This window comes from Aquarana catesbeiana, linkage group LG11 (genome assembly GCF_042186555.1).
Source record: "Aquarana catesbeiana isolate 2022-GZ linkage group LG11, ASM4218655v1, whole genome shotgun sequence".
NCBI lineage: Eukaryota > Metazoa > Chordata > Amphibia > Anura > Ranidae > Aquarana > Aquarana catesbeiana.
This window is the reverse complement of record NC_133334.1, coordinates 271,769,254-271,794,556: the sequence shown is the minus strand read 5'-3', so window position 1 is coordinate 271,794,556 and position 25,303 is coordinate 271,769,254. Positions and strand designations below refer to the sequence as shown.

Genomic DNA, 25,303 nt, shown 5'->3' with positions numbered 1-25,303 from the left:
TCTGCATAGAAGGTTAGTGAGGCTTTGCTTTAGATTTTTTTTTTTTTTTTTAACTAAATAAAAGTTTTAGGCAGATCTTAGAATGAGCAGAAATATTATATTGACACAGCAAGGTCAAGCAATGATTGTGGCACTTTTGGCTGAATATGGAGTTCTTTAAAACAGTATCCAGCTTTTCCATTTGTTCAAAGACCTTTTTTAAAAATTAAGCAAACTGAAGCTTTGAATGACACCAGCAATGCACGGAGAATCTTCCAAAGGACCCCACAGAAAAAAAAAATTACTTTTCCTGCCTAGATAGTGCTAAAAAAACAATTTATCTGCACAAGACTAACAGCAGTCAATGCTCATCAGTACAACGTTCTGCTTGTTATTTCCCCATTGTGCTCTATTCACAACAGCAGCAGCAGCAAGCTGGAACTTAAAGCAGAACTCCGGGCAGATGGCTAAATACAGAAATGAAATGCATATATAGGGAGAGGTTTTACCAGCCAAAAGGATTTGTATTCTTGTCCATTCAGTTTTGAAATGTACACAGCTCTGCCACACAGCACAGCTAGGCAGATGGCATCACTTTCTCTATTACAGCTCCAGCCTGCAGAGAAATGACTTTGCTGCTGTTCCTCGATTATCACAACAGCAGGTTGGAGATGGGGAGCTTTGGACCTGGAACTATGCAGGCACAACCAAATGTAAGGTCAATCAGGCACAGCTCCAGGCACCCCTGGTGAAATCAGACGTAACCCCGGTTGAGAAGGGATGCTGTGGAAGGAAGATGGTGGTGTCCTCTCTCCACCCCTCAATCTGCCAGTGATAGTGAAGCAAGACTGATAGGGTCATCTCTCTGCTCAGTCTGCTCTCTCCTCCTATCAGCACATCCCTTGCTGGCATATTGATTGCAGAACACCTGACTGGTTCCCTCCCTGTCCTGACCCTCCCAGACTGGCTTTTGCTCTATGGGGATGTTGCAAGAGGTTCATTCAGGTACTTTAAAAGTAACTAGTTACTAAATAAGTATTTAATTTGGATTTGGTATAAGCCTTCAATGCAAAACGGGACAGACTGGGACAGACTGGGACAGGGAGGGGCAATGCAAGGAGCCAATCAGCTGTGTTGCAGTGCACTGACAATCAGATTGGGATAGGGAGGGGCAAAGTAAAGAGCCAATGAGCTGTGTTGCAGTGCATTGGCGATCAGACGGACAGGTGAGGGGAAAGGAAGGAGCCAATCAGCTGTGCTGAAGTGCATCGGCGATCAGACTGGGACAGGGAGGGGCAACATTAGGAGCCAATCAGCTGTCCTCCAGGGCAGCTGAAATGCAAAACGGCGATAAGACTGGCTCATATGTTGCCCCTCCCCATCCCAGTCTTATCACCGTTTTGCAGCTCAGCTGCGCTGCAGAACAGCCGATTGGCTCCTAATGTTGCCCCTCCCTGTCCCAGTCTGATCGCCGATGCACTACAACACAGCTGATTGGCTTAACACAGCTGATTGGGATGGGGAGGGGCAACATAGGAGCCAATCAGCTGTGTTAAGCCAATGTTGCCCCTCCCCATCCCAATCAGCTGTGTTAAGCCAATCAGCTGTGTTGTAGTGCATCGGCGATCAGACTGGGAAGGGGCAATATTAGGAGCCAATCAGCAGTGCATCTGAGCTGCAAAACGACGATCAGACTGGGATAGGGAGGGACAATGTAAGGAGCCAATCAGCTGTGCTTAAGTGCTTTGGCAATCAGACTGGGACACGGAGGGGCAACATAGGAGCCAATCAACTGTGTTGTAGTGGATCGGCGATCAGACTGGGAAACGGAGGGGCAACATATAAGCCAATCAGCTGTGCGGCAGTGCATCCAAATTGCAAAACGGCAATCAGACTGGGATAGGGATGGGGCAACGTAAGAAACCAATCAGCTGTGCTGCTGAAGTGCATCTGATCAGACTGTGACATGGGAGGGGAGACATAGGAGCCAATCAGCTGTGTTGCAGTGCATTGGTGATCAGACTGGGAACAGGTAGGGGCAAAGTGAGGAGCCAATCAAGTGCGCTGCAGTGCATCAGAGCTACAAAAACAGCAAATCGTGTCTGGGACAGGGAGGGGCAACATTAGGAGCCAATCAGCTGCGCTGCTGAAAAATAATAGGAGAAAGCTTCACTGTGCTGCAGCTGTGCTTCACTACCCAATTATAATCTGGTGACCAGTCTGTATTACTCAACTGCAGCAGAGAAAAATAGCTCACTCATCTTGACTCTACTATGTAGCAGGCCTGTGTAAATCTCAGGACTGGCTGGGAAAAAAAAATTACAAATAATTAGGCAGCTAAAACTACTCCCTAAGTACGTATTTAGTCTTTTGCCTGGAGTTCAGCTTTAATCTTAAAGTCAGTGACCCGGCTCCAGTATGCTCAAAGCTGATCCAGCACAACGGCCCAACATTGTGGCTCTCTGAATTGCTTTACAGTAATAATAAAATTGTGCCAAGTCTCAATGTTTTTCCATTACCATATCTCACTTGTATTATTTATCAATAACCCTCTAAATGTATCAAAAAGGAAAAGAAAAAAAAAGTTACACACCAAGCTCAGCTACTACAAAACTACTCCGAAAAATAGCAAAAAAATAAAATTATTATTTCATTCCCTCAAAACAAGTTTTGCCTGCAAACATCTCGTCCTTAAATAACGGAAACAAAAATAGCGATCTCTCCAACTCATCAAAAAAAAAAACAAAAAAAAAAAAAACACACCTTTAAAAGGGCCAACAGAGAATTTTAAAGAAATGTTCCAACCAAATGCGACCATTTGTTCCATTTAAATGGACTCTGGAAACAAGAGTAAAGCGAAAGGACTCCAGTTTTCATCTTTTACCACCAAACTAATCTGCATGTGAACTGCAGAATCTGTAAGTGCTTTGTGGAACATAAGCCTGTGAAAATACAGACCAGTGTGCTCGCTGGTTCCAGCTCAAGCCTCGCCCTAAGCATTACCAACGCACATCGGGGCTGGGAGGCATTGCACAGCATCATGTGACAAGAGGCTGCAATTTTAACCAGAAGTCAACTGGGGAGGACATCCGAACCAGACGGAGATGGATTTGGTTAACACAGATCAAGTCGAAGTCATGACTCCTATCATCAAATGGCAGTGATTTTTACTTGTTGCCTGGATATACTCTAAGTAATAAAATCTGGGTTGGCCAAAAAGAAAAAAAAAAAAAAAAAAATGAAGTGCTTATTCAATCTATTCCTTGTGACAAATGGTACCTTTTTCTAGAGTGCGTGCCCTTTATTTAAAGAAAAATAATAAGTTAACAGACTCCACAAGACATCTGGATCTCAGGCTTTCAGCATTGCAGAGCTCCAAATCTAAGATGTGGATTCGGACTTATTCAATATGATGTTGATGATCTCTCCCTCGTGTGCTTTCATATGTTCCATCAGAAGTTCCTTACTGGTGGACTCGAACCCGCAAATGCAACAGCAAAATAGAAGAACGCACAGCTCGGTCCCAGGCCTCATCTGGCTTTGTAGTTTTTCGGCGCTGCACGAGCTGCCTTGTGACAGGCTGACGCTTTGGTTCTCTACGTAACTTGCTTCTGCCGCTGGACGACTCGCAGAACTGGGAGGGTCACTGTCTGCTGCTGAGGAGGAGTCTTCCGGTGTCTGCTTTTTCAAAGGGTCTTGCTGAAGCCTAAAATATATATATATATATTCCATTAAAAAAAAAAAAAAAAAAATCAAAATCAGAGCAACCATATGTGGCACAGCCTGTCTCTAATCACATGGTCATTCCCAAGTCTAATCAAGAGACAGAAGTTAAAAGAAGTATGGGATTTATTTTTTATAAATCATACTTACCTAGGTGGGTGCAGCATCTGTCCCCCACAGACTCTAAGACTGAGAACAGAGCGATCAAACACTGCCGGTTGCTCAGTTCTCTGGGCCAACTGTGGTAGGAAAGCGGTTAAGGCTTTACAACCACTTTAGGCTCCATGCACACTGGCTTAAAAAACGTTGCTTCTACAGGAGTTTTGAGTTCTGCCTGTAGAAGCAGTTCAATGTTATTATCCTATGTGTCCATGTATATTATGACGATTACAAGCATATTTTGGGCTCAACGTTTAAAATCAGGAATAAAAAAAACCCTTCTGGTTCGAGTTTCTGATTGGAGCTCACCGGCAGAAAAAAAAAGCCGTAAAAAACTCTTCTAAACTCGTCTAGACTTTGTACAAAAAAAAAAAATGCTCTATAAAAGCGTTTTTTACTCCAAAGAGAACAGACTTTTTTTTTTTTTTTTTTTTTTTTAAGCCGTGTGCATGGAGTTGTACTATGTAACAAATTTTAAGTTTTGACCAAAATGCAGTTTACCTCCAATCTTATATTACATACCGGGTGCTCTGTGACATTGCCTCGTTGATGGCTTTGTTTACTTGCTCATAGTTGTAATTCTGATCACTGGCATGCTTCCACATGTGCGATTTTAGGGATGGAGGGTGACTGCAAACATAGCCACACAGCGAACACCTGCCAATATGCAAAACACAGATGGAGATATTTATCAAGAAAATAAGCAACACAATTAGACGCAAATGAGGTATATATATATATATATATATATATATATATATATATATATATATATATATATATATATATATATATTATTTTTTTTTTCTTAATAAATTTCTCTGTGTAGATAAGAACCCTGCCTCTATAATTTTGGGCAGAAGACAACATATTTGCAAAAGTCAGAGACAGAGGTAGCACTGAAGATGACACCAAACAGACTCACAATTAAGAAGCTACTTTTTTTTTGAGAGACTGAAAACTTTTGAAGTGTTGAACGTGTTAAAGTGATATTAACCAGTTGAAGTCCCGGCATTTTCTGGCACTGTGTTTACATGTGAAAATCAGTTTTTGTTGCTAGAAAATTAGTTAGAACCCCCAAACATTATAATTTATATATATATATATATATATATATATTTTTTTTTTTTTTTAAGTAGAGGCCGTAGAGAATAAATTGGTGAGTTTTGCAATTTAAGCCACATGGTATTTGCGCAGCAGTTTTTTAAATGCAGTTTTAGGAAACAATTTTTAAAAGTACACTTTTTTGAATTTTACATAAAAAAAAAAAAAAAAAAACAAAAAAACAAAAAAAACCACACAAAATACATAACCCCATTTTTTGTTAAAATAAAAAAGATGTCACACCGAGTAAATGGATACCAAACATGTCACGCTTTAAAACTGCGTATGCCTGCGCAACGGTAACAACATAAATATTACTATCCATGGAAGACAATTTTAAAAGCCTTCACAGATTACCACTTTAGATGTACAGAGGAGGACTATTGCTAGAATTACTGCCCATGATCTGACGTTCATGGTGATACCTCACGTAAGGGACGATTGCAGTTTGCGTGCGTTCAGGACTGACGCATGCATTCGCCTTTGCGCACTAGCATGGGGGAAACGGGGGCACTTTAAATTATTTTTTTTTTTAATTAATTTAGATTTTTTTTTTTTTACACTGCTGCTTTGATCTGTTTATTTTTTTTTTTTTTTTTGGATCACTTTTATTGCTGTTGCAAGGAATGCAAACATCCTTGTGACAGTAATAGGCATAGGACAGGTATTCTTATGGAGGGATCTGGGATCTTTAAGACCACAAATCCCTCCTTTGCATTTGAGCGGCTGCTTAGCCGCATCGATTTTTATCACAAGAAAGCCGATCGTCTGGTCTAAACAACGGAACTTACGGGTACTTGATTTGGCAAGTGGTTAAAAAAGACAAGTTTAAAAATAAAAAAAAAAAAAAAACCACACACACATTATGTTATACTTACCTGCCCTGTGTAATGGTTTTGCACAGGACAGCTCCGATCCTCCTCTTCTCGGGTTCCCTGCCAGAGCTCCAGGCCCCTCCCTCTTGCCAAGTGCCCCCAGAGGAAACCGCTGCTGGCGGGGGCTCCTGAGCCACTGCTCTGCATGTCTGTTCAGACACAGAGCCGCAGCTCGGCCCCGCCCCCTCCCTTCTCATTGGCTCACTGGCGGTGACTGACAGCAGCAGAAGCCAGTGGCTCCCACTGCTGTCTTAGCCAATAAGGAGGGAGAGCAGAGGCTCTAGCGCACATCGCGAGGGGGCTGCTGTACAGAGGTTTTTTTACCTTCATGCATTCTAACCTTGGGCCTTTAGAACCACTTTAAGCTTATATGAGATTTTAGTGATTGGGTTCTCTAATGCAGGGGTAGCTAACTTTGGAATTTTAACAGTTGTGGAACTACAAGTCCCATGAGGAATTGCAAGACTGACCACCAGAGGCATGAATACCAGAAGCAGGCATGATGGGATGGGAGTGCAGAGGTTGCTTTGGTTTAAACCCCAGGAGGTAAATGCAATTAGAAAAAGCAACAAGACGGTCACATACCTATAAGGCTTATCAGAAGTATGAATTCTTATGTGATTGCGAACACCAACGTATGTAGGACTGGTGTAGCTGCACACGTCGCACCGATATACCTTTGACATGCTGGATTTGTTACCTGGAGTTAAGAAAAGAGAGAGTCACTACGTGAAGGGAGAGAAGATTCTTTAGTTTCCAGTGATATAGTTATGTGTACAACAAAAATGTTTGCAGCTACTGTATATTGTTAAAAACAAAAAAAAGCCTTAAAACAGCTGATTTTTTTCTTTTTTATACTTACTATAAAAAAACCTTTTCTTGGAGTCAATTGAGACACACTAAGCTCCAGGTTATACTGCCATCTACAGGAGGATTGGACAATGGCAAACCAAAAAACCCTACCAGCAAGCCTCTGTTTTGTTGCAAAGCAGTACCAAGAGCATGATCAGAGGGGTGGGACCGGTGTCCCTCAATGGACTCCAAGAAAAGGATTTTACAGCAAGTACAAAAATCCTAATTTCCCTTTCATTTATTTTATGGACACAGGAACTTGTTCAAAAGCGGTCCAATTGAGGGATGGGCGATAGAAAACACAACTGACATGTCCAAGAAAAACCAAAACAGAACTGGGTACAGACTTCGGCTTAAATAGCCACCTGAAAGTCCTTGGCCAAAACCTAGCCCCAACCAAAACCTAGCGTCAGATGAGGCTGAAACATCCACCTGGTAGAACTTCGATAACATGTGAACAGAAGATTAGGAAGCAGCCTTGAAAATCTCTGAAATGGTTGTCCCGTGGTGAAAAGCCCAAGAAGCATTCAACTCTATCAAAACATGCCTTGAAGGAATGGGTAGAACCCGATCTTTGAGACCATAGGCTTAGATGATGTGCTGTCCAAGCCACCAAGACACGGAGGAACGAGGAGCCAATGTACGCTTTTGGGGTCCAGCTGGCATGACAAAAAAGCGAGTTAGTCCTTCTGATATAAGCAGTGGCGAAATGACTCCCAAACCACAGCCAGACAATGTAGGGAAATTTCCCTTTGGCAAACTGGAGTCAGACAGAAGGATGGAAAAACAACTTCCTGGTTGAGTTGAAAAAGCTGTAACTTCTTTGGGCAAAAAGGAAATCTTAAACCTCAAGATCACCATGTCCCTATGCAAAACCAGATAGGGTTCCATGCAGGAAAAAAGGCAGCTAGCTCAGTACACGTGCCTCACAGGAGGTGGAGGATTCACCTTGTGGGTCTGAGTAGAGAGCATGGTCTCTTATGGGTTCAAGCGGACGTTTTTGGAGCACTGGGAGAACAAAATCCAGATCCCACTGAGTCACAGGGGAATGAACGGGGGCACTACATTGGTCTAGACCTAGCTGTAGGAAGGAGAGGATTTGTCCCTTGTTGAAACTCCCGGGGTGGAAGCCGCGAGACTTACACCAGTGAAGTGTGCCTTCCATGTCCAGATATATAGACCTTGCAGGAAGTAGACTTCGTAGCTTTCAGCATCTTAGGAATCACAGACTCAGATGCCTCTGTCCCTCAGAACCTGGCCTCAATAGCCATGCCATTACTGTGACCGTGAATCAGGAGGATTGTCCTTGGGACAGAAGATCCTGATGAACTGGCAATGTCCATGGAAGGTCTTCCAAGAGTCTTACCACATCAGGCTGGAGCTATTAAAACTACCGGAATTCCCTTCATATTGATCTTATAAAGTAAACAAGGAAGAAGTTTCAAGGGAAAAAAAAGGCAGAGATTGGGGTGTACTGAGCCTATAAAGCCACCAGAGTATCCACTGCTTCTGCTAGATCGATCAGGGGTGTACAAACCTTTTGGCCTTCCTGGGCCACACTGGAAGAAGAGGAATGGTCATGGGGCGCACATAAAATACACTAACGATAAGGACAGCTGATGAGCAGATCAGGCTGATCACAAGGGAACGATCACTGATCTAGATAATGTACCCATCTGAGCAATAAAACTTCCGATTTTTTTTTTTTTTGGTCATTTTTTTTTTTCTTATAATAAAAGTAAAAACAACAACATAAAATGAGTGCGATATTTGACACGGTTTTTGATAAACAAACGCATTAATATCTGGTTGGATGGATGGAGTAGCAATTCTCAAAGTGCTCATGCGATATTATGTTTCTGACATTGCCCTTCATGTACTTCATCTTTTAAAATAGTTGCTCACAAATATACAGTGCCTTGAAAAAGTATTCATACCCCTTGAAATTTTCCACATTTTGTCATGTTACAACCAATAATGTAACTGTATTTTATTGGGATTTTATGTGATAGATCAACACAAAGTGGCACATAATTGTGAAGTGGAAGGAAAATGATAAATGGTTTTCAACGTTCTTTACAAATAAATATATGAAAAGTGTGGGGTACATTTGTATGGCGCCCCCCGGAGTCATTACTTTGTAGAACCCCCTTTCACTACAATTACAGCTGCAAGTCTTTTTGAGGATGTCTCTACCAGCTTTGCACATCTAGAGAGGGACATTTTTTCCCATTCTTCTTTGCAAAATATCTCAAGCTCTGTCAGATTGGATGGAGAGCGTCTGAACAGCAACATTTACGTTTTTGGTTGTAACATGACAAAATGTGGAAAATGTCAAGGGGTGTGAATACTTTTTCAAAGGCACTGTAAGTGCTGCCGAAAACTGATTGTGAAGAGTGAGAGATTTTTCTTTGAGAAGACAAAAGAGCGACAATTTTGAAAAAAAAAAAAAAAAAAACAATATTTACTTTTTGCTATAATAAATATCCCCCAAAAATATATAAAAAAAACTAATTCTTTCCTCAGTTTATAGGCCGATATGTATTCTTGTATATATTTTTGGAAAAAAAAAGATAAAAAAAAAAAAAAGAAAAAACGCAATAAGCGTATATTGATTGGTTTGCGCAAAAGTTATAACATCTACAGAATAGGGGATAATTTTATGGCATTTTTATTATAATTTTTTTTTATTTAATTAGTAATGGCGGCGATCTGTGATTTTTATCGTGACTGCGACATTATGGCGGACACATCAGATACTTTTGACACTATTTTGGGACCATTATCATTTATACAGCGATCAGTGCTATAAAAATGCACTGATTACTGTGTAAATGGCAGTGGCAGGGAAGGGGCTAAACACTGGGGGGGCGCGATCAAGGGGTTAAGTGTGTCCTAGGGAGCGATTCTAACTGGGGGGGGAGGGGCTACCTAGGACATGACAGGAAGCAGTAGATCTCTGTCATGACACAAGGCAGAATGGGGAAATGCCTTGTTTACATAGGCATCTCCCCGATCTACCTCTCCACACCGCAATCACAGGCCACCGGCGAACATTGCGTTCCCGGGACCCACGGGCACGTTCCCGCGGCGGGCACGCCACAAAGGTGGCAAATTTAAAGGGACATACCTGTACGCCCATTTGCCTGCCTGTGCTATTCTGCCGACGTACATCTGTGTGCGGCGGTCGGCAAGCGGTTAATTAGCACTGCTGAAATTGCTTTAGAAAAGGTTCCTGTGCTACTTCAAGGCGACTTTTATCTGACTTGTGCCCAAAGACTTTAATGGAAGTCGCCTCCAAATCAGTTCCTCATCTATATTGATGTGATTTGGATCCGACATTACAGGAAGATTACCCAGGCATTCCCTTCGGTGTAGCTCCTCCCACACTTCAAAGTCGCATCAAAGTAGTACTGAAGTCACATCAAGTCGTCAGAAAATCGACTGGCACAGAGGTGTGAACCGAGCCTCAATAAGCAAGTGATCGACCACAGGAATAACTAGATCCCGTTCATGGATTTCGACCAGATATGGTTTAAGAATGTAAAGTCAAAGCCAGGATTGGGTGAAGGGCGGGACCCGCCAGAGGGAACAGGGCTATAGAGAAGGCTTCCAGGTTCAGTCCTTGAAGACAGGTATATCCCAGGGGTGGACTGACCGTTCAGCCACTCGGGCACTGCCCGAGGGCCCCAGGCCACTAGGGGGCCCCATTAGGGTTTCCAGCCTCAGTAAAACCAGGGACAGTATGTAAAAATCTGTGTTTTTTTTTTTACATCTGTCTCTGAAATGTCCCTTACCGACATCCTTATGGTCTAAAAATCTCAAGATTATAACTGCCCCACCTCTCCAGTATCTTCTCAGCCAATAGAAACATGTCTGTGTATACATGTCTGTGTATACTGTGTGATTGTATACTGTGTGTGTGTGTGTATACTGTATGGCCCCATAATCTCCTATTGCCCCGGGGCCCCATGAGTTGTCAGTCCGCCCCTGGTGAATCCTTTGACTGAATAGTAAGCTTCTGGTTATGGCGGGACACAGCTTGACCCCCCAGTGGGAATGGACCACTTCTGAACAATATGTTTACCAGATGAAGAATACAAGGCTAAAAAGTGCATAGGAGGGAGGAGAAAAAAAAAATACCTATCGGGATACATTCAATCTCTACAGAGAAATAGTTGTAAAGGTGGGTGCAAAAGGGAAGTCTTTCTGACCCTAAGGTGATACTAAACACACACAGTTTTACATTGTCCCTTCTATTTCTGTATGTGGATGATGTCATTGTAATTATTTTAATATTAAAAAAAATAAAAATAAAAAATCTAAGTACCTTAATTCCTAATCGATATACAGAGCTGTCACATGACCCAGCTCTTTCCCAGCCTGTCTGCAGGGAAACATAAGCAGGAGGAGCCTCTAGTCCTCTGCTGCTGGTCACATGTTCAAAATAAAAAAAAATAAAAAAAAACAGCCTTTGGAATACAGAGTAAAAATAAATCATTAATATCAATAAACTTTTTTAAATTATCATACAAATATACAGTATATTGGAAACCAAATCTTTATTATTTTTTTGCCAACAACATGGTGGGTCAATCACAGGCTGTGTGCTGGAGCTCCCTCCTGTCACCTTTTTTCACACACACACAATGAGATTGGAGGAGAAGCGGTTTAATCTTAAACTGCAAAGGGGGTTTTTCCACCGTGAGAGCAATGAGGTTGTGGAACTCTCTTCCACAATTGGTGGCGTCAGCGGGGAGTATGGATATTTTTAAAAGACTCTTGAAAGATCTTAAAGAACACAAAATACAGGGATGTGGGAAATAATTATAGACACTGACACACGTACACCAACACAGGTTGGACTGGATGGACTATTGTCTTTTTTCAGCCTTAGCTACTATGTAACTATATAAAGTGTCTCATGCAGATAGCAGAGGAAGGAGGAAGCAGCAGACAGAAATGACACTTAGTGCTCTGGATTGAGACAAGTACACACTATAGAGGGATGTGCTTTGTTCATATTTTATGTCTGAGATTTACAACCACTTAAAAGCTGAACCAATTAATTTTATGATAGCTTCAGGCCAACTTGGTTCCACAGTGGTAATGTTGTCTTCTATGGAGAATAAACCTCCTTTGGTTAATAATTCAGATAACATACCACCTTCCGGGGAATAGCTCTCTTCTGTCTCCTCTGTGCAGAGCTGTGTGTCGTCACCGGCAGAAGATCCGGAGTCTAGAAGTTTCCGGTGCTCTCTCTCATGAGTCCTCAACTGGCTCTGTAAAAAAGGTTACATTTAATTAGCATATAGAAAAAAATAAAAAAATATGAAAACAATATTTGGGCTACCAAGGTTGTCATTAAAAATATACTCAGGACACGGCTACATGCTAGCTGTAACATTCAACAGGTAACATACATAGATGTAGCATTTAGAATGTTACAGCTATGTATCCATGCCCCATAGGAAACACAAGGCTCATTAACCACGTGCCTACAGAGCACTTTTACCCCCTTCCTGCCCAGGCCAATTTTCAGCTTTCAGCGCCGTCACACTTTAAATGACAATTGTGCGGTCATGCAACACTGCACCCATTTGACACTTATCTTTTTATTTTTTTTCCTTCTACACAAATAGAGCTTTCTTTTGGTGGTATTAAATCACCACTGGGGTTTTTATTGTTTGCTAAATAAACAGATAAAGACCGAAAATTAAAAAAAGAAAAAAAAAAGAAAAAACGGATTTCATAGTTTGTTGTAAAAATTTTCAAACAGGTAATTGTTGTTCTTCACCGATGTGCTCCGAGGAGGCGGCACAGATGGGACTGCACAGGTAATCAGGACACCGATCATCAATGTACATTTCCCTTTTAGAGAAGCTGGTTATCGGCTCTCTTCTCCTTTTGCTGTCAGCATGAGGAAAGGAATGCCGATAACCGACTTCTGTTTACATCCGTGATCAGCTGTGATTGGACACAGCTGATCACGTGGTAAAGAGCCGCTGATTGGCTCTTTACCTCAATCTGTGATCAGCAGTGTCCTCCAGACACTGTAATCGCAGAGCGCGAAGCATAGGATGGCCTCCCAGAACTAGTCCCCCGCGCCGTAGCCGTCATTCGCTTATAGCGTGGTCGGCAAGAGGTTAAAGTATCTAAACATATAAATGTAGCGGCTACGTTTGTTTCCTTTAACGAGTTCCAGTCCGTGCCAATACTGACATTTCTTTTCTTACATGCAAAAATCTGCATTTTTTTTTTTTTTGCTAGAAAACTACCGTACTTAGAACCCTCAAAACATTATATATTTTTTTTAAGCAAAGGCTCTTTAATAAAATGGTGGGTGCTGCATATTTTTATGTCGCATGGTATTGGCACAGCGGTTTTTCAATTAAAAAAAAAAAAAAAAAAAAAAAAAATTTTTTGCATTTTTTGCAATACGGCACTGCGTTCCTTTAACTGACAATTGCGCAGTCGTGTGACGCTGTACCCAGTAAAACTGCCATAGGGCGGTCAGCAAGTGATTAATGAATGTTAAAGTACAAAACCACAATATCATACCCAACTGACTGGTAAAATATAAAAGATGGTGTTACATCGAGTAAATAGATACCAAACATGTCATGCTTTTAAACGGTGTACGCCCGTGGAATGACGCCAAACTACGGTACCTAAAAAGCTCCATAGGCAACACTTTAAAAGCCTTTAAAGGTTACCAGTATAGAGTTACATAGGAGGTCTGGTGCTACAATTATTGCTCTCGCTCTGACATTTGCAGCACCAAAAATACTATAAAAGTAGAGTTAGAGGTGCGCCTAAAACTCCCTTTCCTCTGAAGTCCGATCCGTGTTCTGATCGCACATCAGAGGCTACTGACAGGTGGCAAGGAAGCAATGTGACGTCTCCTCTGCCTGTTTTAACCCTATTTTTGCCAACAAACACAACGGGGAGTTTGTGGCGCTTTCCCATTTTGCTTGCGGGTGTTGCAAATCCCGCCGATTGAGAAAGATTATATATATATATATATATATATATATATATATATATATATATATATATATATAATTTTTTTTTTTTTTTTTTATTTATTTTTTTTTTAGCAGTAATCATAATTTTAAAAAATTACTAATTATTTTGGTGGTCAGGGGCACTCCCCCCCCCCCCCCCTCCAATCTGCCGATCTTCCTTCCTGCTGTGTTTACAATTGTTCAGCCTATTGACAATGACAGAGGGGGAAGTTCGTCATTTGTGATTGGGATAAAGGTTTGCTGGCGTTTACACTTGCGATGGCCACGTTCGGCTTTCCATGGATCACAAAAAGGTACAACATGGCTCTGTGCACCATAACCGGTCTGATCTGAGCTGTCCAATGACAGCTCATATCGCAGTTGTTCACAGGCACATATGCCGCCCCCTGTGTGCGTTTTACAATCATAATCAAGAAGATTGCTACACTATGCTGATGTGCTTTCCCCTGTTCTTTCAGGTTTCAAGAGGAGTTCCAGTCTGGGCAAAACCAGGAACCCCCCCCCCCCCAAAAAAAGTGGCAGTGGAGGGAGGTTAAGAACAAGCAGAGCTTCCCCTTTAATGTGGAGCTTCGCTTTAAAAAGAGATGTATGGGTTTTTTTTTTGTTTTTTTAAGAATCAAACTTACCTAGGTGGATGTTGCATCTGTCCGCTGATGCCCGATACCGAGAACCGAGAGATTAACCACCGGCGATCGCTCGGTTCTCGCATCTCCCTGAGCAGAGAGCTGCTGACTGTCAGTCATCGCTCTCTGCTTTGCCCCCCTTCCCCACGCTGGAGTGCTGGGCTGCGGAGGGGGCAGGGGGGGCCCGGCCCAGGCTCTCAGGGGCTCGCTGAGAGGCGGAGCCGGTCCAGGCATGTGGGTGGATCCCAAATTTCATTGTTGCGCTCTTACCCGAACACTTGGACCGGCACTGTAAAGTCAGCCGACAGCGGGCTTCAGCCTGCTGTTTGCTGCAAACGGGTCACAGGAGTGCTGAACGAACTGCACTCCACTGATCCACAGGAGGAGAAGTACAGCCAAACGAGCTTTCCCCGTACTTCTCCTTTAAAAGGATAGTTCATCTTTACAAAAAGCCTGCCTGTGCAGGTAAGGGATGTTTGAAGATTAAAACAAACTGTGCAGCTCTGACTAAAGTTGAATAAAGCCTTTGTTATAGGTGTAGGCCATTTACATACCTGATGAAGCCTGACTGGAATACTCCTAGGATGTTTATAAGTGAGGCCTAGTCATTACTGCTCACCTCCTCCATCACAGGAGGGAGCGCTCTCTCGAATTCAAATCCCCTCACATGCGCTCTCTCCCCCCGATACAGTAACTATGAGTTTGGCATTTGAGATCTCCCTCCTGTGATGGAGGAGGTGAGCAGTAATGACTAGGCCTCACTTAGCAACGTCCTAAGAGTATTCCAGTCAGGCTTCATAAAGGTATGTAAATGATCTACACCTATAGCAAGGGCTTTATACAACTTTAGTCAGAGCTGCACAGTTTGCTTTTATCTACAGATGCCCCTTATCTGCATAGGCAGTTTTGTGGTAAAAGGTGAACTATCCCTTTAACCACTTCAGCCCCGGAAGATTTACCCCCCCTAATGACCAGGTCACTTTTGCGATACGGCACTGCGTTACTTTAACTGACAATTACGCGGTCGTGCGACGCTGTACCCAAATAAAATTTACATCCTTTTTTTTCCCTTTTTTTTTGGTATTTGATAACCTGGTTTTTAATTAAATTTTTTTTTTTTGCGCTATAAACAAAATAAGGCCGACAATTTTGAACAAAAAAATGTTTTTTACTTTCTGCTAGAATACATAGTTAATAAAAAAAAAAAAATTCTTCATCAGTTTAGGCCGATGTATATATATTTATATATTATATATATATATTTTATTTTTTATTTTTTTCATTCATTCTTCTACAAATTTTTATAAAAAAAAAATAAAATCTGATTGTAGAAGCTGTAACTTTTGCGTAAACCAAACTATGGGATAGATTTATGGACTTTTCATTTTTTTTACTAGTAATGGCGACGATCAGCGATTTTTAGCGGGACTGCGACATTGCGGACCGACAAATCTGACCCCAAGTGACACTAATACAGTGATCAGTGCTTTCTTTTGGTGGTATTTGATCACCTCGGTTTTTTTTTTTTGCGCTATGAACAAAAAGCGACAATTTTGAAAAAAAAAATTAAAAATGTTTTTTTTTACTTTTTGCTACAATACATAGCCAAAATAAAATATAAAAAAATCAGTTTTGATTGGTTTGTACAAAAGTCATCACGTCTACAAACTATGGGATAGAGTTAGGGACTTTTTTTTTTTTTTTTTCCTGGTAATGGTGGCGATCTGCGATTTTTAGCAGGACTGCGACATTGCGGCGGACAAATCTGACCCCAAATGACACTTTTTTGCAGATGGCTCCTGTTGCTGCCTCTGTGAGTTGCGAGAGAACCGAGCCGCTGCAGATGAACACAGCACTGGATCGAGATCGGACTCAGCTAAATATAAGGGGGGTGCTGCACACAGAAGGTTTTTTTTTTTTCTTTTTTTTTTTAACGTAAAGCGGAAGTAAACCCATCCATAAAACAGTTTTATTTCCGCAATGTGCCGGAAATGTAACACTCCCATTGGTTGTGCTCTCAACCAAACTGTCAAACCATCCAATGGCTGGTGTCATAACTGATCACATGTGCAGCATCACGGCAGTTGTAGATTAAACAGTGTAGTACTTACACTTTAATACAGAGAATGCAATAAAAAGAGAAGTACTGCCAAAGCTCGTTTGGCTGTACTTCCCCCCTGTGGATCAGAAGAGTGCAGATCGTTCCGCACTCCTGTGACCTGTTTTCAGCAGCGAGTTGGCTGAAAATGGTCCGGATCCGCCCACATGCCTGGACCGCCATCCGGCTCAGCCTCTCAGCGAGCCGCTCAGGGCCCGAACCAGCCGCTCCCACCCCCTCTACAGCCCAGCACTCCAGTGAGCGAGGGGGGGGGGGGGGGTGAGCAGAGAGCGGTGACTAACAGTCACCAGCTCTCTGCTCAGGGAGCCCTGAGAACTGATCAGCATTGTTTGACCGCTCGGTTCTCAGTGTTAGAGTCGGTGGGGGACAGATGCTGCAGCCACCCAGGTAAGCATGAATATACAAAAAAAAAAAATTTTAAAATTCCCATACATCTCTTTTAAGACAAAGTTCAGCCTTTAGAACCACTATAAAAAATTGTGCAGAGAATGCAAAAGTTTCCTAAGGAAACAGCTGTCAGTCTATAACTCAATGCAATACTGCAGGGAGAACAAGGTAAGTTCTGGAAAATTTGGTATCCTCAGCATCTGTTACAGGGTCTTCTACTGCTTGTCATATACTCATTTTATGCACAGCACCATCTAGTGGTTGAAAGAGAGAATCCTAGACAATTCATACTAGAAGGATGACAAGGGATGCAGGATTTTTTGTATGATTCATGTACAAGAAGACTTTCACACTGAGGCATTTTTTTTTTTTTTTTTTTTTTTTTCACAGACACTTTTGGGCAAAAAAATAGCGCCTGTAAAGCACCTGAAAAACATCTCCCCTGCCACCCCAGTGTGAAAGCCCGAGTGCTTTCACACTGAGGCGATGTGCTGCCAGGATGTTGAAAAAACTCCTGCAAGCAGCATCTTTGGAGCGGTGAATACACCGCTCCTAAAGCACCCCTGCCCATTGAAATGAATGGGCAGCGCCGCCAAACCGCCGCTGCAGTGGCGCTTTGCGGGTCATCTTAACCCTCTTTCAGCCGCTAGCGGGGGGTTAAAAGCGCCCCGCTAGCGGCCGAAAACCTCCGCAAAAACTACGGTAAAGCACATCTAAAAATAGCGGCGCTTTACCGCCGACGCCTCGGTGTGAAAGCAGCCTTTGAGGAAAGGCCAAAGCCAAATGCTGGACTTTTTTTTATTTTGATATATACTGGTTATCTTAAAAACCACATACCGTTTATTTATTTTAAAAAGCACCCCAGAGCGAGTAGTCGCCACAAAAAGATATCTACCTTGTAATAAAAGGATTCATTACAATTCTTGCACTCGTATTTGATCGCCTTGCAATGGTTGATCATGTGGTTCTCCAGGTCGCCGCTGTTTTCTGCTATGTGGTCGCAAATCGGGCACTGGTAGGGCTGTCTCTGCCGGTGAACACGTAAGTGCTGCTTAATGTAACCTTTATTGTCACTGGTGTAATGGCACAGGCGGCATCGGTAAGGGCGTTCAGCGCGAGGCAAGTACTCCACAAGGCCGTTGCCGGAGCCGAGGTCGCTGGCGTTCTCGCTCTGGGCATTGTCCTGCAACTCTTTGAGAATGTCGTCATCTGTGGCATTCTGATCAGTCCTTTCCCTTAGTTTCTCAATCACTTTCAGTAAAGACGTGCTGATCCCCGCTTTCATTGGGGTCTGGGTCAGCTCACTTTTCTGGTTTAGCTCTTCGGGGACCTTGGAGGATTCCACCTTGGGACAAGTGCCATGGATCCGGTCGCCGTCGCCCTGCCCGGTGTCTGGATCAACGGGATCTGGATCGTGGATAAGCCGTAGGCTGGATTTGGGGCATTCCACTATTTGGATAGGCATGGTCACCAGTGCCTCAGCAGCCAACGAATGGAGCCTCAAACACTCCGAGTTTGTCCTCCGCCGGACTGGAGGTGAATTCTCATCAGACACTCCAAAATCCGAGCTGTTCTTCCCGGGGTTACTCCACCCGATAATAATTTCTTCGCTTTCTACCACGTTCTCAAGCTCGACAGGCGCGCCGAGGTGGGAATCGAGTTTCTTTTTGACTTCAGCGTCTGCATTTAACAGAAAAGGTTTGGGGGAACCGTTTTCCTCGGCACTTGGCAGGCGTTCCACAATAACATTCACGTGGCCCTTTGTGTTTTGGCTACAGCTGATTATTTTCTGAGCGGACGAGAGCAGGCTTTCTCTCAGCAAGCTGTCCTGATCGGTCTCTGGAGTGGCATCGTCGACCACAACCACTTCCGTCAAGGGAGCTGGAGTGGCCGATTGGCTTAGCGTTTCCGCGTCCTTTATTGGAACGTCTTTTGGCACCACGCTTTGTTCCTGAGCAGCGGAGCTCTGCTCATGCTGTTGGAGGTCAGCGTTTTCGGACAGCACCGACTCGCTTCCTTGCGGCGTGTGCGCAACGGTGGAATCCGGTAAGCTGGCAGACTCGTTCTCTTCCTCAAATATGGGGTAGGAGCAGTCCACCTCCCCGGCGTGCTTCCAAGCGTGCGTTTTCAACATTCGCTGTTGGCCGCAGGTATAGCGACAGATCAGGCAGCGGTAAAGCCCGTAAGCTTCGTAGGCGTACCATTTTTTTCTCGCTGGCTCGAGGGCTTTTGGACTGAGTGGCTTGTCTTCTTGTGGCTGGTCTTTACCCTGCGAAGGTGCAGCCACCTCCATTTCACAGTGCATTTTAATGTGAGCTTCCAGCTCGCTGTGCGATTTAAAAGTCATGTGGCACTCTGAGCACATTAAGATTATTTCATTCTGCTGTCCGTGGCTTTTCACGTGGGCTGCGAGCGTTTCAAAAGAAGGAGACACAAACTTGCAAAGGCTGCACTGGTAGAACATGACTTTCCTGCTGCTCGGTGTAGGGCTCTCCACCGTGTTGGTTGTAGTCACCTCCTTGACCCTCTTGGAGCCGACTTCAGCTAGGTCAGCCATTTTGGACACCGACTGCACTTCTTCCTCTTCTACTGGGTAGGAACGCTTTTTCCCTTCGAGACTCCTAGCGGTCTCCTCGCCCTTTACCATGGCGGTCAGCTTCTGGATCACGCTAATCAAAGGGTCGTTACACTTCGGTTTCATCTCTGGCTTGGTATGGATCGGGTATGGAGTCACCCGATCGTCTGAACTAACATCCACGTTTGACATCTGAATCCCACTTTCCTTATTTTCCATCACACCTAAAAATAAACGAAAGAAAAAAAAAAAAAAAAAGTTATTTACTGAAGAGGGCAAAACAAATATAAAAGTCAATCTTTACAGACACCTGATCAGGTTTTCTTCTGAATAAGGAGAGGCAATTCTCTCTCTCTCAATGGCCAGTACAGACCAGGTGGTATCTATATGCTTGTTTGTGTAGAATTTAAAAAGTTCTAAGGCCTCTTTCACAGAAAAGGTCCGACTGTCCGTTTTTCATCCGGACCCTCCATTCTCCTCTCTATGGGCAGCTGGATGTAAACAGACTTGTGTAAATTTACACCCGGCTACCTCCAGCAAAATTTATATAGATAGAGAGATAAGAGAGATGAGAGAGATGAGAGAGATGAGAGAGATGAGAGAGATAAGAGAGATGAGAGAGATAAGAGAGATGAGAGAGATAAGAGAGAGATAGAGAGATAAGAGAGAGATAGAGAGATAAGAGAGAGATAGAGAGAGAGAGAGAGAGATAGAGAGAGAGAGAGAGAGATAGAGAGAGAGAGAGAGAGATAGAGAGAGAGAGAGATAGAGAGATAGAGAGTAAAACCTTGGATTGTGAGCAATTCGTTCCGGAAACATGTTTGTAATCCAAAGCACTTTTATATCAAAGCGAATTTCCCCATAAGAAATAAAGGAAACTCAGATAATTCGTTCCACAACCATTTATTTATTCATTCATAAGTCCTTCAGTTTATAGTCCATATAAAACGATTCTAGCAATGTGATAGGTTGTGTAACCATAAAATGTCCCTCCAGAAATAGCCTCCACAAGGGGATTAGAAGCAAAATCCAACAGGAGCTCCAGAGTATAAAAGAGAAGAGAGGCGCCTCTCAGTGCCGGTTCACACAGGGCCAACCTGACTTACAGCGCTACTATGCAAGGTGATCTGCACACGACTTCAGCGGTGGTTTGCAAAATGACTTCTGTATAGAGGTCAATGCAAGTCGTCCTAAAGTAGTACAGGAACTTTTTTCTAAGTCAGAGCTTGATGTGATATTAAAGGATTGTTTTTAATTTTTTTTTAAATAACAAACATGTCATACGTACCTCCACTGTGCAGCTCTTTTTGCACAGAGTGGCCCCGAACATTCATTTCTGGGGTCCCTCGGCGGCTCCTCCCCACATCAGATGACCCCCTAGGAGAAGCGCTCTCCCGAGGGGGGTTACCTTGCAGGCGCGCTCCCGAGTCCAGCATTTGGCGTCCATAGAGGCCGAATGCAGGACTCGGCCCCGCCCCCCGCGTCACTGGATTTGATTGACAGCAGCGGGAGCCAATGGCTGCGCTGCTATCAATGTATCCAATCCAGAGTCGGGAACCCGTGGAGAGAGGGGCGGCGGGGACGCGCCAATGGAAATTCAGGGCTCAGGTAAGTACAACGGGGGGGGGGGCTGGGGGGCTGGTGACTGCAAGTTGTTTTTTCAGGATGCATTAAGGTGAAAAAACACGAGCCTTTACAACCCCTTTGAGTCGCTCCTATTAGAACGGTTCCATAGTACAGAACAGGTCGCCCCTGTGTGAACCGGCACTTAGTGTAGCAATATGGTTATATTTAATGAAAATAGAACATTTAGCAACTCACATGGTTGATGATTAAAAGAGGCACATCTAAGTATGCAGGCATCCGGGGTAAAGCTGTCCACATAGACCATCCCCCGCACCGCCGGCTCTCACCGCTGTCAGTCTGCAATTGTGACCGGGAAGACTACCCTGCAGTAGAGCGATCTGAAAGCGAGGCTTGACACGCAGGGTGGAAGGGACGACGCCAATGGTGGTGCGGGGGATGGTCTATGTGGACAGCTTTACCCCGGATGCCTCCATACTTAGATGTGCCTCTTTTAACCATCAACCATGTGAGTTGCTAAATGTTGTACCTTCATTAAATGTAACCATATTGCTACACTTAGGAGGCATCTCTCTTCTCCTTTATACTCCGTTGTGACTTGAGGCTACTTGTATATCAAGGCAGAATTTATAAAAAAAATAAAAATTGCTCGTCTTGCAAATCACTCTCAGACCAAGTTACTCACAATCCAAGGTTTTACAATATTATATTAACACATATAGATATAGATTGATTGATAGAGATATATATATATATATATATATATATATATATATATATATATATCAATCTGTCACTTTCTAAGGATGAATTACTTTCTTGTATCTAGCTCTATTCAGTCGAGGATGCAGCATTCCAGGAATCAGTCGATCGGTAATTGTGAAATATACTCCCTAAAAGCATGAACTTTTTTTTTTTTATCTCAGCTTCCTTAAATGATTTACTCAACTGAGCAGAAAAGAAAACAAACCGCATACAAGTAATTGTAGGCTACAGGTCAATGAACGTGTCAGGTACGGTTCCTCCAGCACGTGGGTATGGAGTGCAGTCACAGATCAGTGCTTCACGTGAGAACAAAAAACACAAAGTAAACTTTGCAAGGAAGACGTGACCTCTTCATGTATTTGCTATTGAACAAATGCTACCAGAGAGGTGGCTCTGGGCAAACAAGGATATTTTGCATTTAGACAAACTCAGGGACCACAACCAGCCTGCACAAAGGTTCTAAATGGCAACCTTACATGTATCATCCACAAGACAACCTGAGCAGCCAAACACCAGTCATGTCATGTGGAGGGAGGTGTGCGAGTCTCATACTTCACCCCACCCCCCACACCCACCACCCTCCAGCTACTTCCAGCCGCCCGGTTGTTGGCCTTTTGATTGGCCAGTGGGGTCAATAGAGTAGAACCAGAAATGCAAGTGTTGTGTTTTTAATGCGTTTTAAATGCATTTTGCAGTGTTTGATTTTTCTTCCTCCTTTAAAAACACTGTATATAGCTGGTTGCTAAGGAGCAGGCCAGGAAGCCGGCCGCCGCATCCTTAACAACCGATGAGTCGGTTAAAAAATTTTTTGCAGTCTCTGTTCCCCCCCCCCCCTTTAAAAACACTGTATATAGCTGGTTGCTAAGAAGCAGGCCAAGAAGCCGGCCACCGCATCCTTAACAACCGATGAGTCAGTTCAAAAATTTGTGAAAACAAAAAAAACGGCGTGGGCTCCCCCTCCATATCCATACCAGGCCCTTTGGGTCTGGTATGGATTTGGAGGTGAACCCCATGTCAAACTAAGAAAAAATAAAGTGTGGGGTCCCCCAGGGAGGGTGCTTTTGGGCGGAGGGCTCTGCCAGTTGTTAAGGATATGACAGCCAGCTTCCCAGGTCAGTAACTAGCAACCAGCTACGTACAGTGTTTTTACAGGGACATAAAAACATAAAAAAGGGACATAAAAAAAAAAAATGCGCAAAATGCATGAAAAATGCATCAAAAACGTGGGTTTAAAAATGCAAAACGTACCGCAAAACATGCCTGAAAAACTCAACCACAAAGATAAGAACCTAATTCTAGACAGGAGCCAACTGACCTACCAGCATGGAGTGTGGGAGGAAACTAGGTTTGTCCCAATATCACTTTTTTAGGACGGAGTACAAGTACCGATACTTTTTTTCCAAGTACTCGCCGATACAGATTACCGATACTTTTTTTTAATGTCACGTGACAGTGTTGCACTGAGAATTAATGGAGAGAAGACAGCGGCTCCTCTTCATTCATAAACTGAGACATCGTAATCACAGGAGGTTACAATGTTTCAGTTATGTGAATGGACAGAGTCAGCTGACTCTGTCCATTCACAAAGGAGGACATGGGGACAGCGGAACGGAGGGGGACAGCGGAACGGGGGGGGACAGAGGAACGGAGGGGGACAGAGGAACGGAGGGGGACAGAGGAACGGAGGGGGACAGAGGAGGATGCGGTGACAGTCAGCGGTGATCGCGTGTGGGGGAGTTACAAGCATCGATCACCGCTGTATGTCACTAAGCAGCTGAAAGCCGCGGGGGGAGAAGCTTGTAACCCCCCCAAGCAGCGATCACCGCTGACTGTCAAGGTATCGGCAGAAGCCTCGGGAGCATTTGCCCGAGTACAATTACTTGGGCAAATGCTCAGGTTCGGGGCCGATACCAATACTAGTATCGGTATCAGGACAACCCTAGAGGAAACAAACAGAAGGGGGACAGAGAGAGGGGGACAGCGGAAGAGAGGGGGACAGCGGAGCGGAGGGGGACAGCGGAGCGGAGGGGGACAGCGGAGCGGAGGGGGACAGCGGAGCGGAGGGGGACAGCGGAGCGGAGGGGGACAGCGGAGCGGAGGGGGACAGAGGAGCGGAGGGGGACAGAGGAGCGGAGGGGGACAGAGGAGCGGAGGGGGACAGAGGAGCGATGGAGGAGGATGCGGTGACAGTCAGCGGTGATCGCGTGTGGGGGAGTTACAAGCATCGATCACCGGTGTATGTCACTAAGCAGCTGAAAGCCGCGGGGGAGAAGCTTGTAACTCCCCCACGCGGCGATCACCGCTGACTGTCAAGGTATCGGCGGAAGCATCGGGAGCATTTGCCCGAGTACAAGTACTTGGGCAAATGCTCGGTGTCGGTGCCGATACCAATACTAGTATCGGTATCAGGACAACCCTGGAGGAAACAAACACAGGCACAGGGAGAACATGCAAACTCCATGCAGGTAGTGCCGTGGTTGGGATTCGAACCTGACCCCAGTGCTATCAGACGGAAGTGCTAACCACTGTGCTGCTTCTGCTGCGTTTATCAGCTACTTATCTGCATAAGCCCCGAAGCATTTCTATTCTTTGTACTAGCCGTTCAGCACCATTAAAGCAGAAGCAATGCCGGTAGATCTGTTACTCTTAAATATTAGGGAAACGGAAAGAAACTTATTATTAAGAAAGTTGTTCCTCTTTTCCTGGCTGTAGTAACCACAGTGCAGCAACCACCAACAATACTGTGGTATGTGAGGTTGGCTGGAGGTCAGGCCCAGGCTGCTTATCACCTCCTGGAATGTTAATTCCTTAAAAGGCTTCCACAGCTGTAGTGGCGATCAGAGGGAGGGGCTCCGGGTGCTCACTCCAGTAATGGAGGCCGAGATCTCATTTATAAGAATTCTTCTGAGGAAGTCATAGCAACATTTTACACCGTCCCCCAATCACAGAGCCGCTATGGAGGAAAGCTTTGTGGGCACTTTTGTTCTCAGACACTTCTTCTGTGGTTGTCATTGCAGCTGTGGGGCAACAACTGCTTTCAAGACCCAATTCTACATTTATTTCGTTTAAAGCGACATCAAGGTTTGTCACCTTAATTCATTCTATTCTATGCATTAAGGTGACAAACCTTCTGCACTGCAGGCCCCCCCACTCTTACCTCTTTCTTACTCAAGCCCTATCCAGCGATGTGCACGAGCGCAGCGGCTTCAGACGTTGTCGTTTTCCCGATTGGACAAATTGATAGCAGCGGAAGCCATTGGCTCCTGCTGCTGTCAATCAAAAGCTGTGACACGGGGGGGGGAGGGCCGAGTCCCACCGCCTGAGTCAATGGACGCAGCAGTGGGAATCGGGAGCGAGTCCGCATTGGGTGCGCCCCATGGTAAGTGGCTTTCCGTGGAGGCACCAGATGAAGAGGAGGGGCCTGGAGCACCAGCAAGGGACCCCAGAAGAAAAGGATCAGAGCTGCTCTGTGCAAAACGAGTGCACAGAGCAGGTAAGTATAGGCATGTTTGTTATTTTTTTTGTTTTTG

The 25,303-nt window shown here is 44.1% G+C and overlaps 1 protein-coding gene across 2 annotated transcripts in view; it reads right to left on the bottom strand.

The window, feature by feature from the left end:
- Window positions 1-1,612: 1,612 nt before the first annotated feature.
- Window positions 1,613-25,303, bottom strand: part of ZNF507 (zinc finger protein 507) — a 42,531-nt gene continuing 18,840 nt past the window's right edge. For both annotated transcript variants that reach the window (XM_073605827.1, XM_073605828.1), the window contains exons 2-6: window positions 17,745-19,648; window positions 11,857-11,974; window positions 6,426-6,540; window positions 4,384-4,518; window positions 1,613-3,685 (exon numbers count right to left, since the gene is read on the bottom strand). In XM_073605827.1, coding sequence (XP_073461928.1) covers window positions 3,361-3,685; window positions 4,384-4,518; window positions 6,426-6,540; window positions 11,857-11,974; window positions 17,745-19,643 — 2,592 coding nt within the window. In that variant the 5' untranslated portion in view covers window positions 19,644-19,648 and the 3' untranslated portion in view covers window positions 1,613-3,360. The remainder of the gene's footprint in view (window positions 3,686-4,383; window positions 4,519-6,425; window positions 6,541-11,856; window positions 11,975-17,744; window positions 19,649-25,303) is intronic.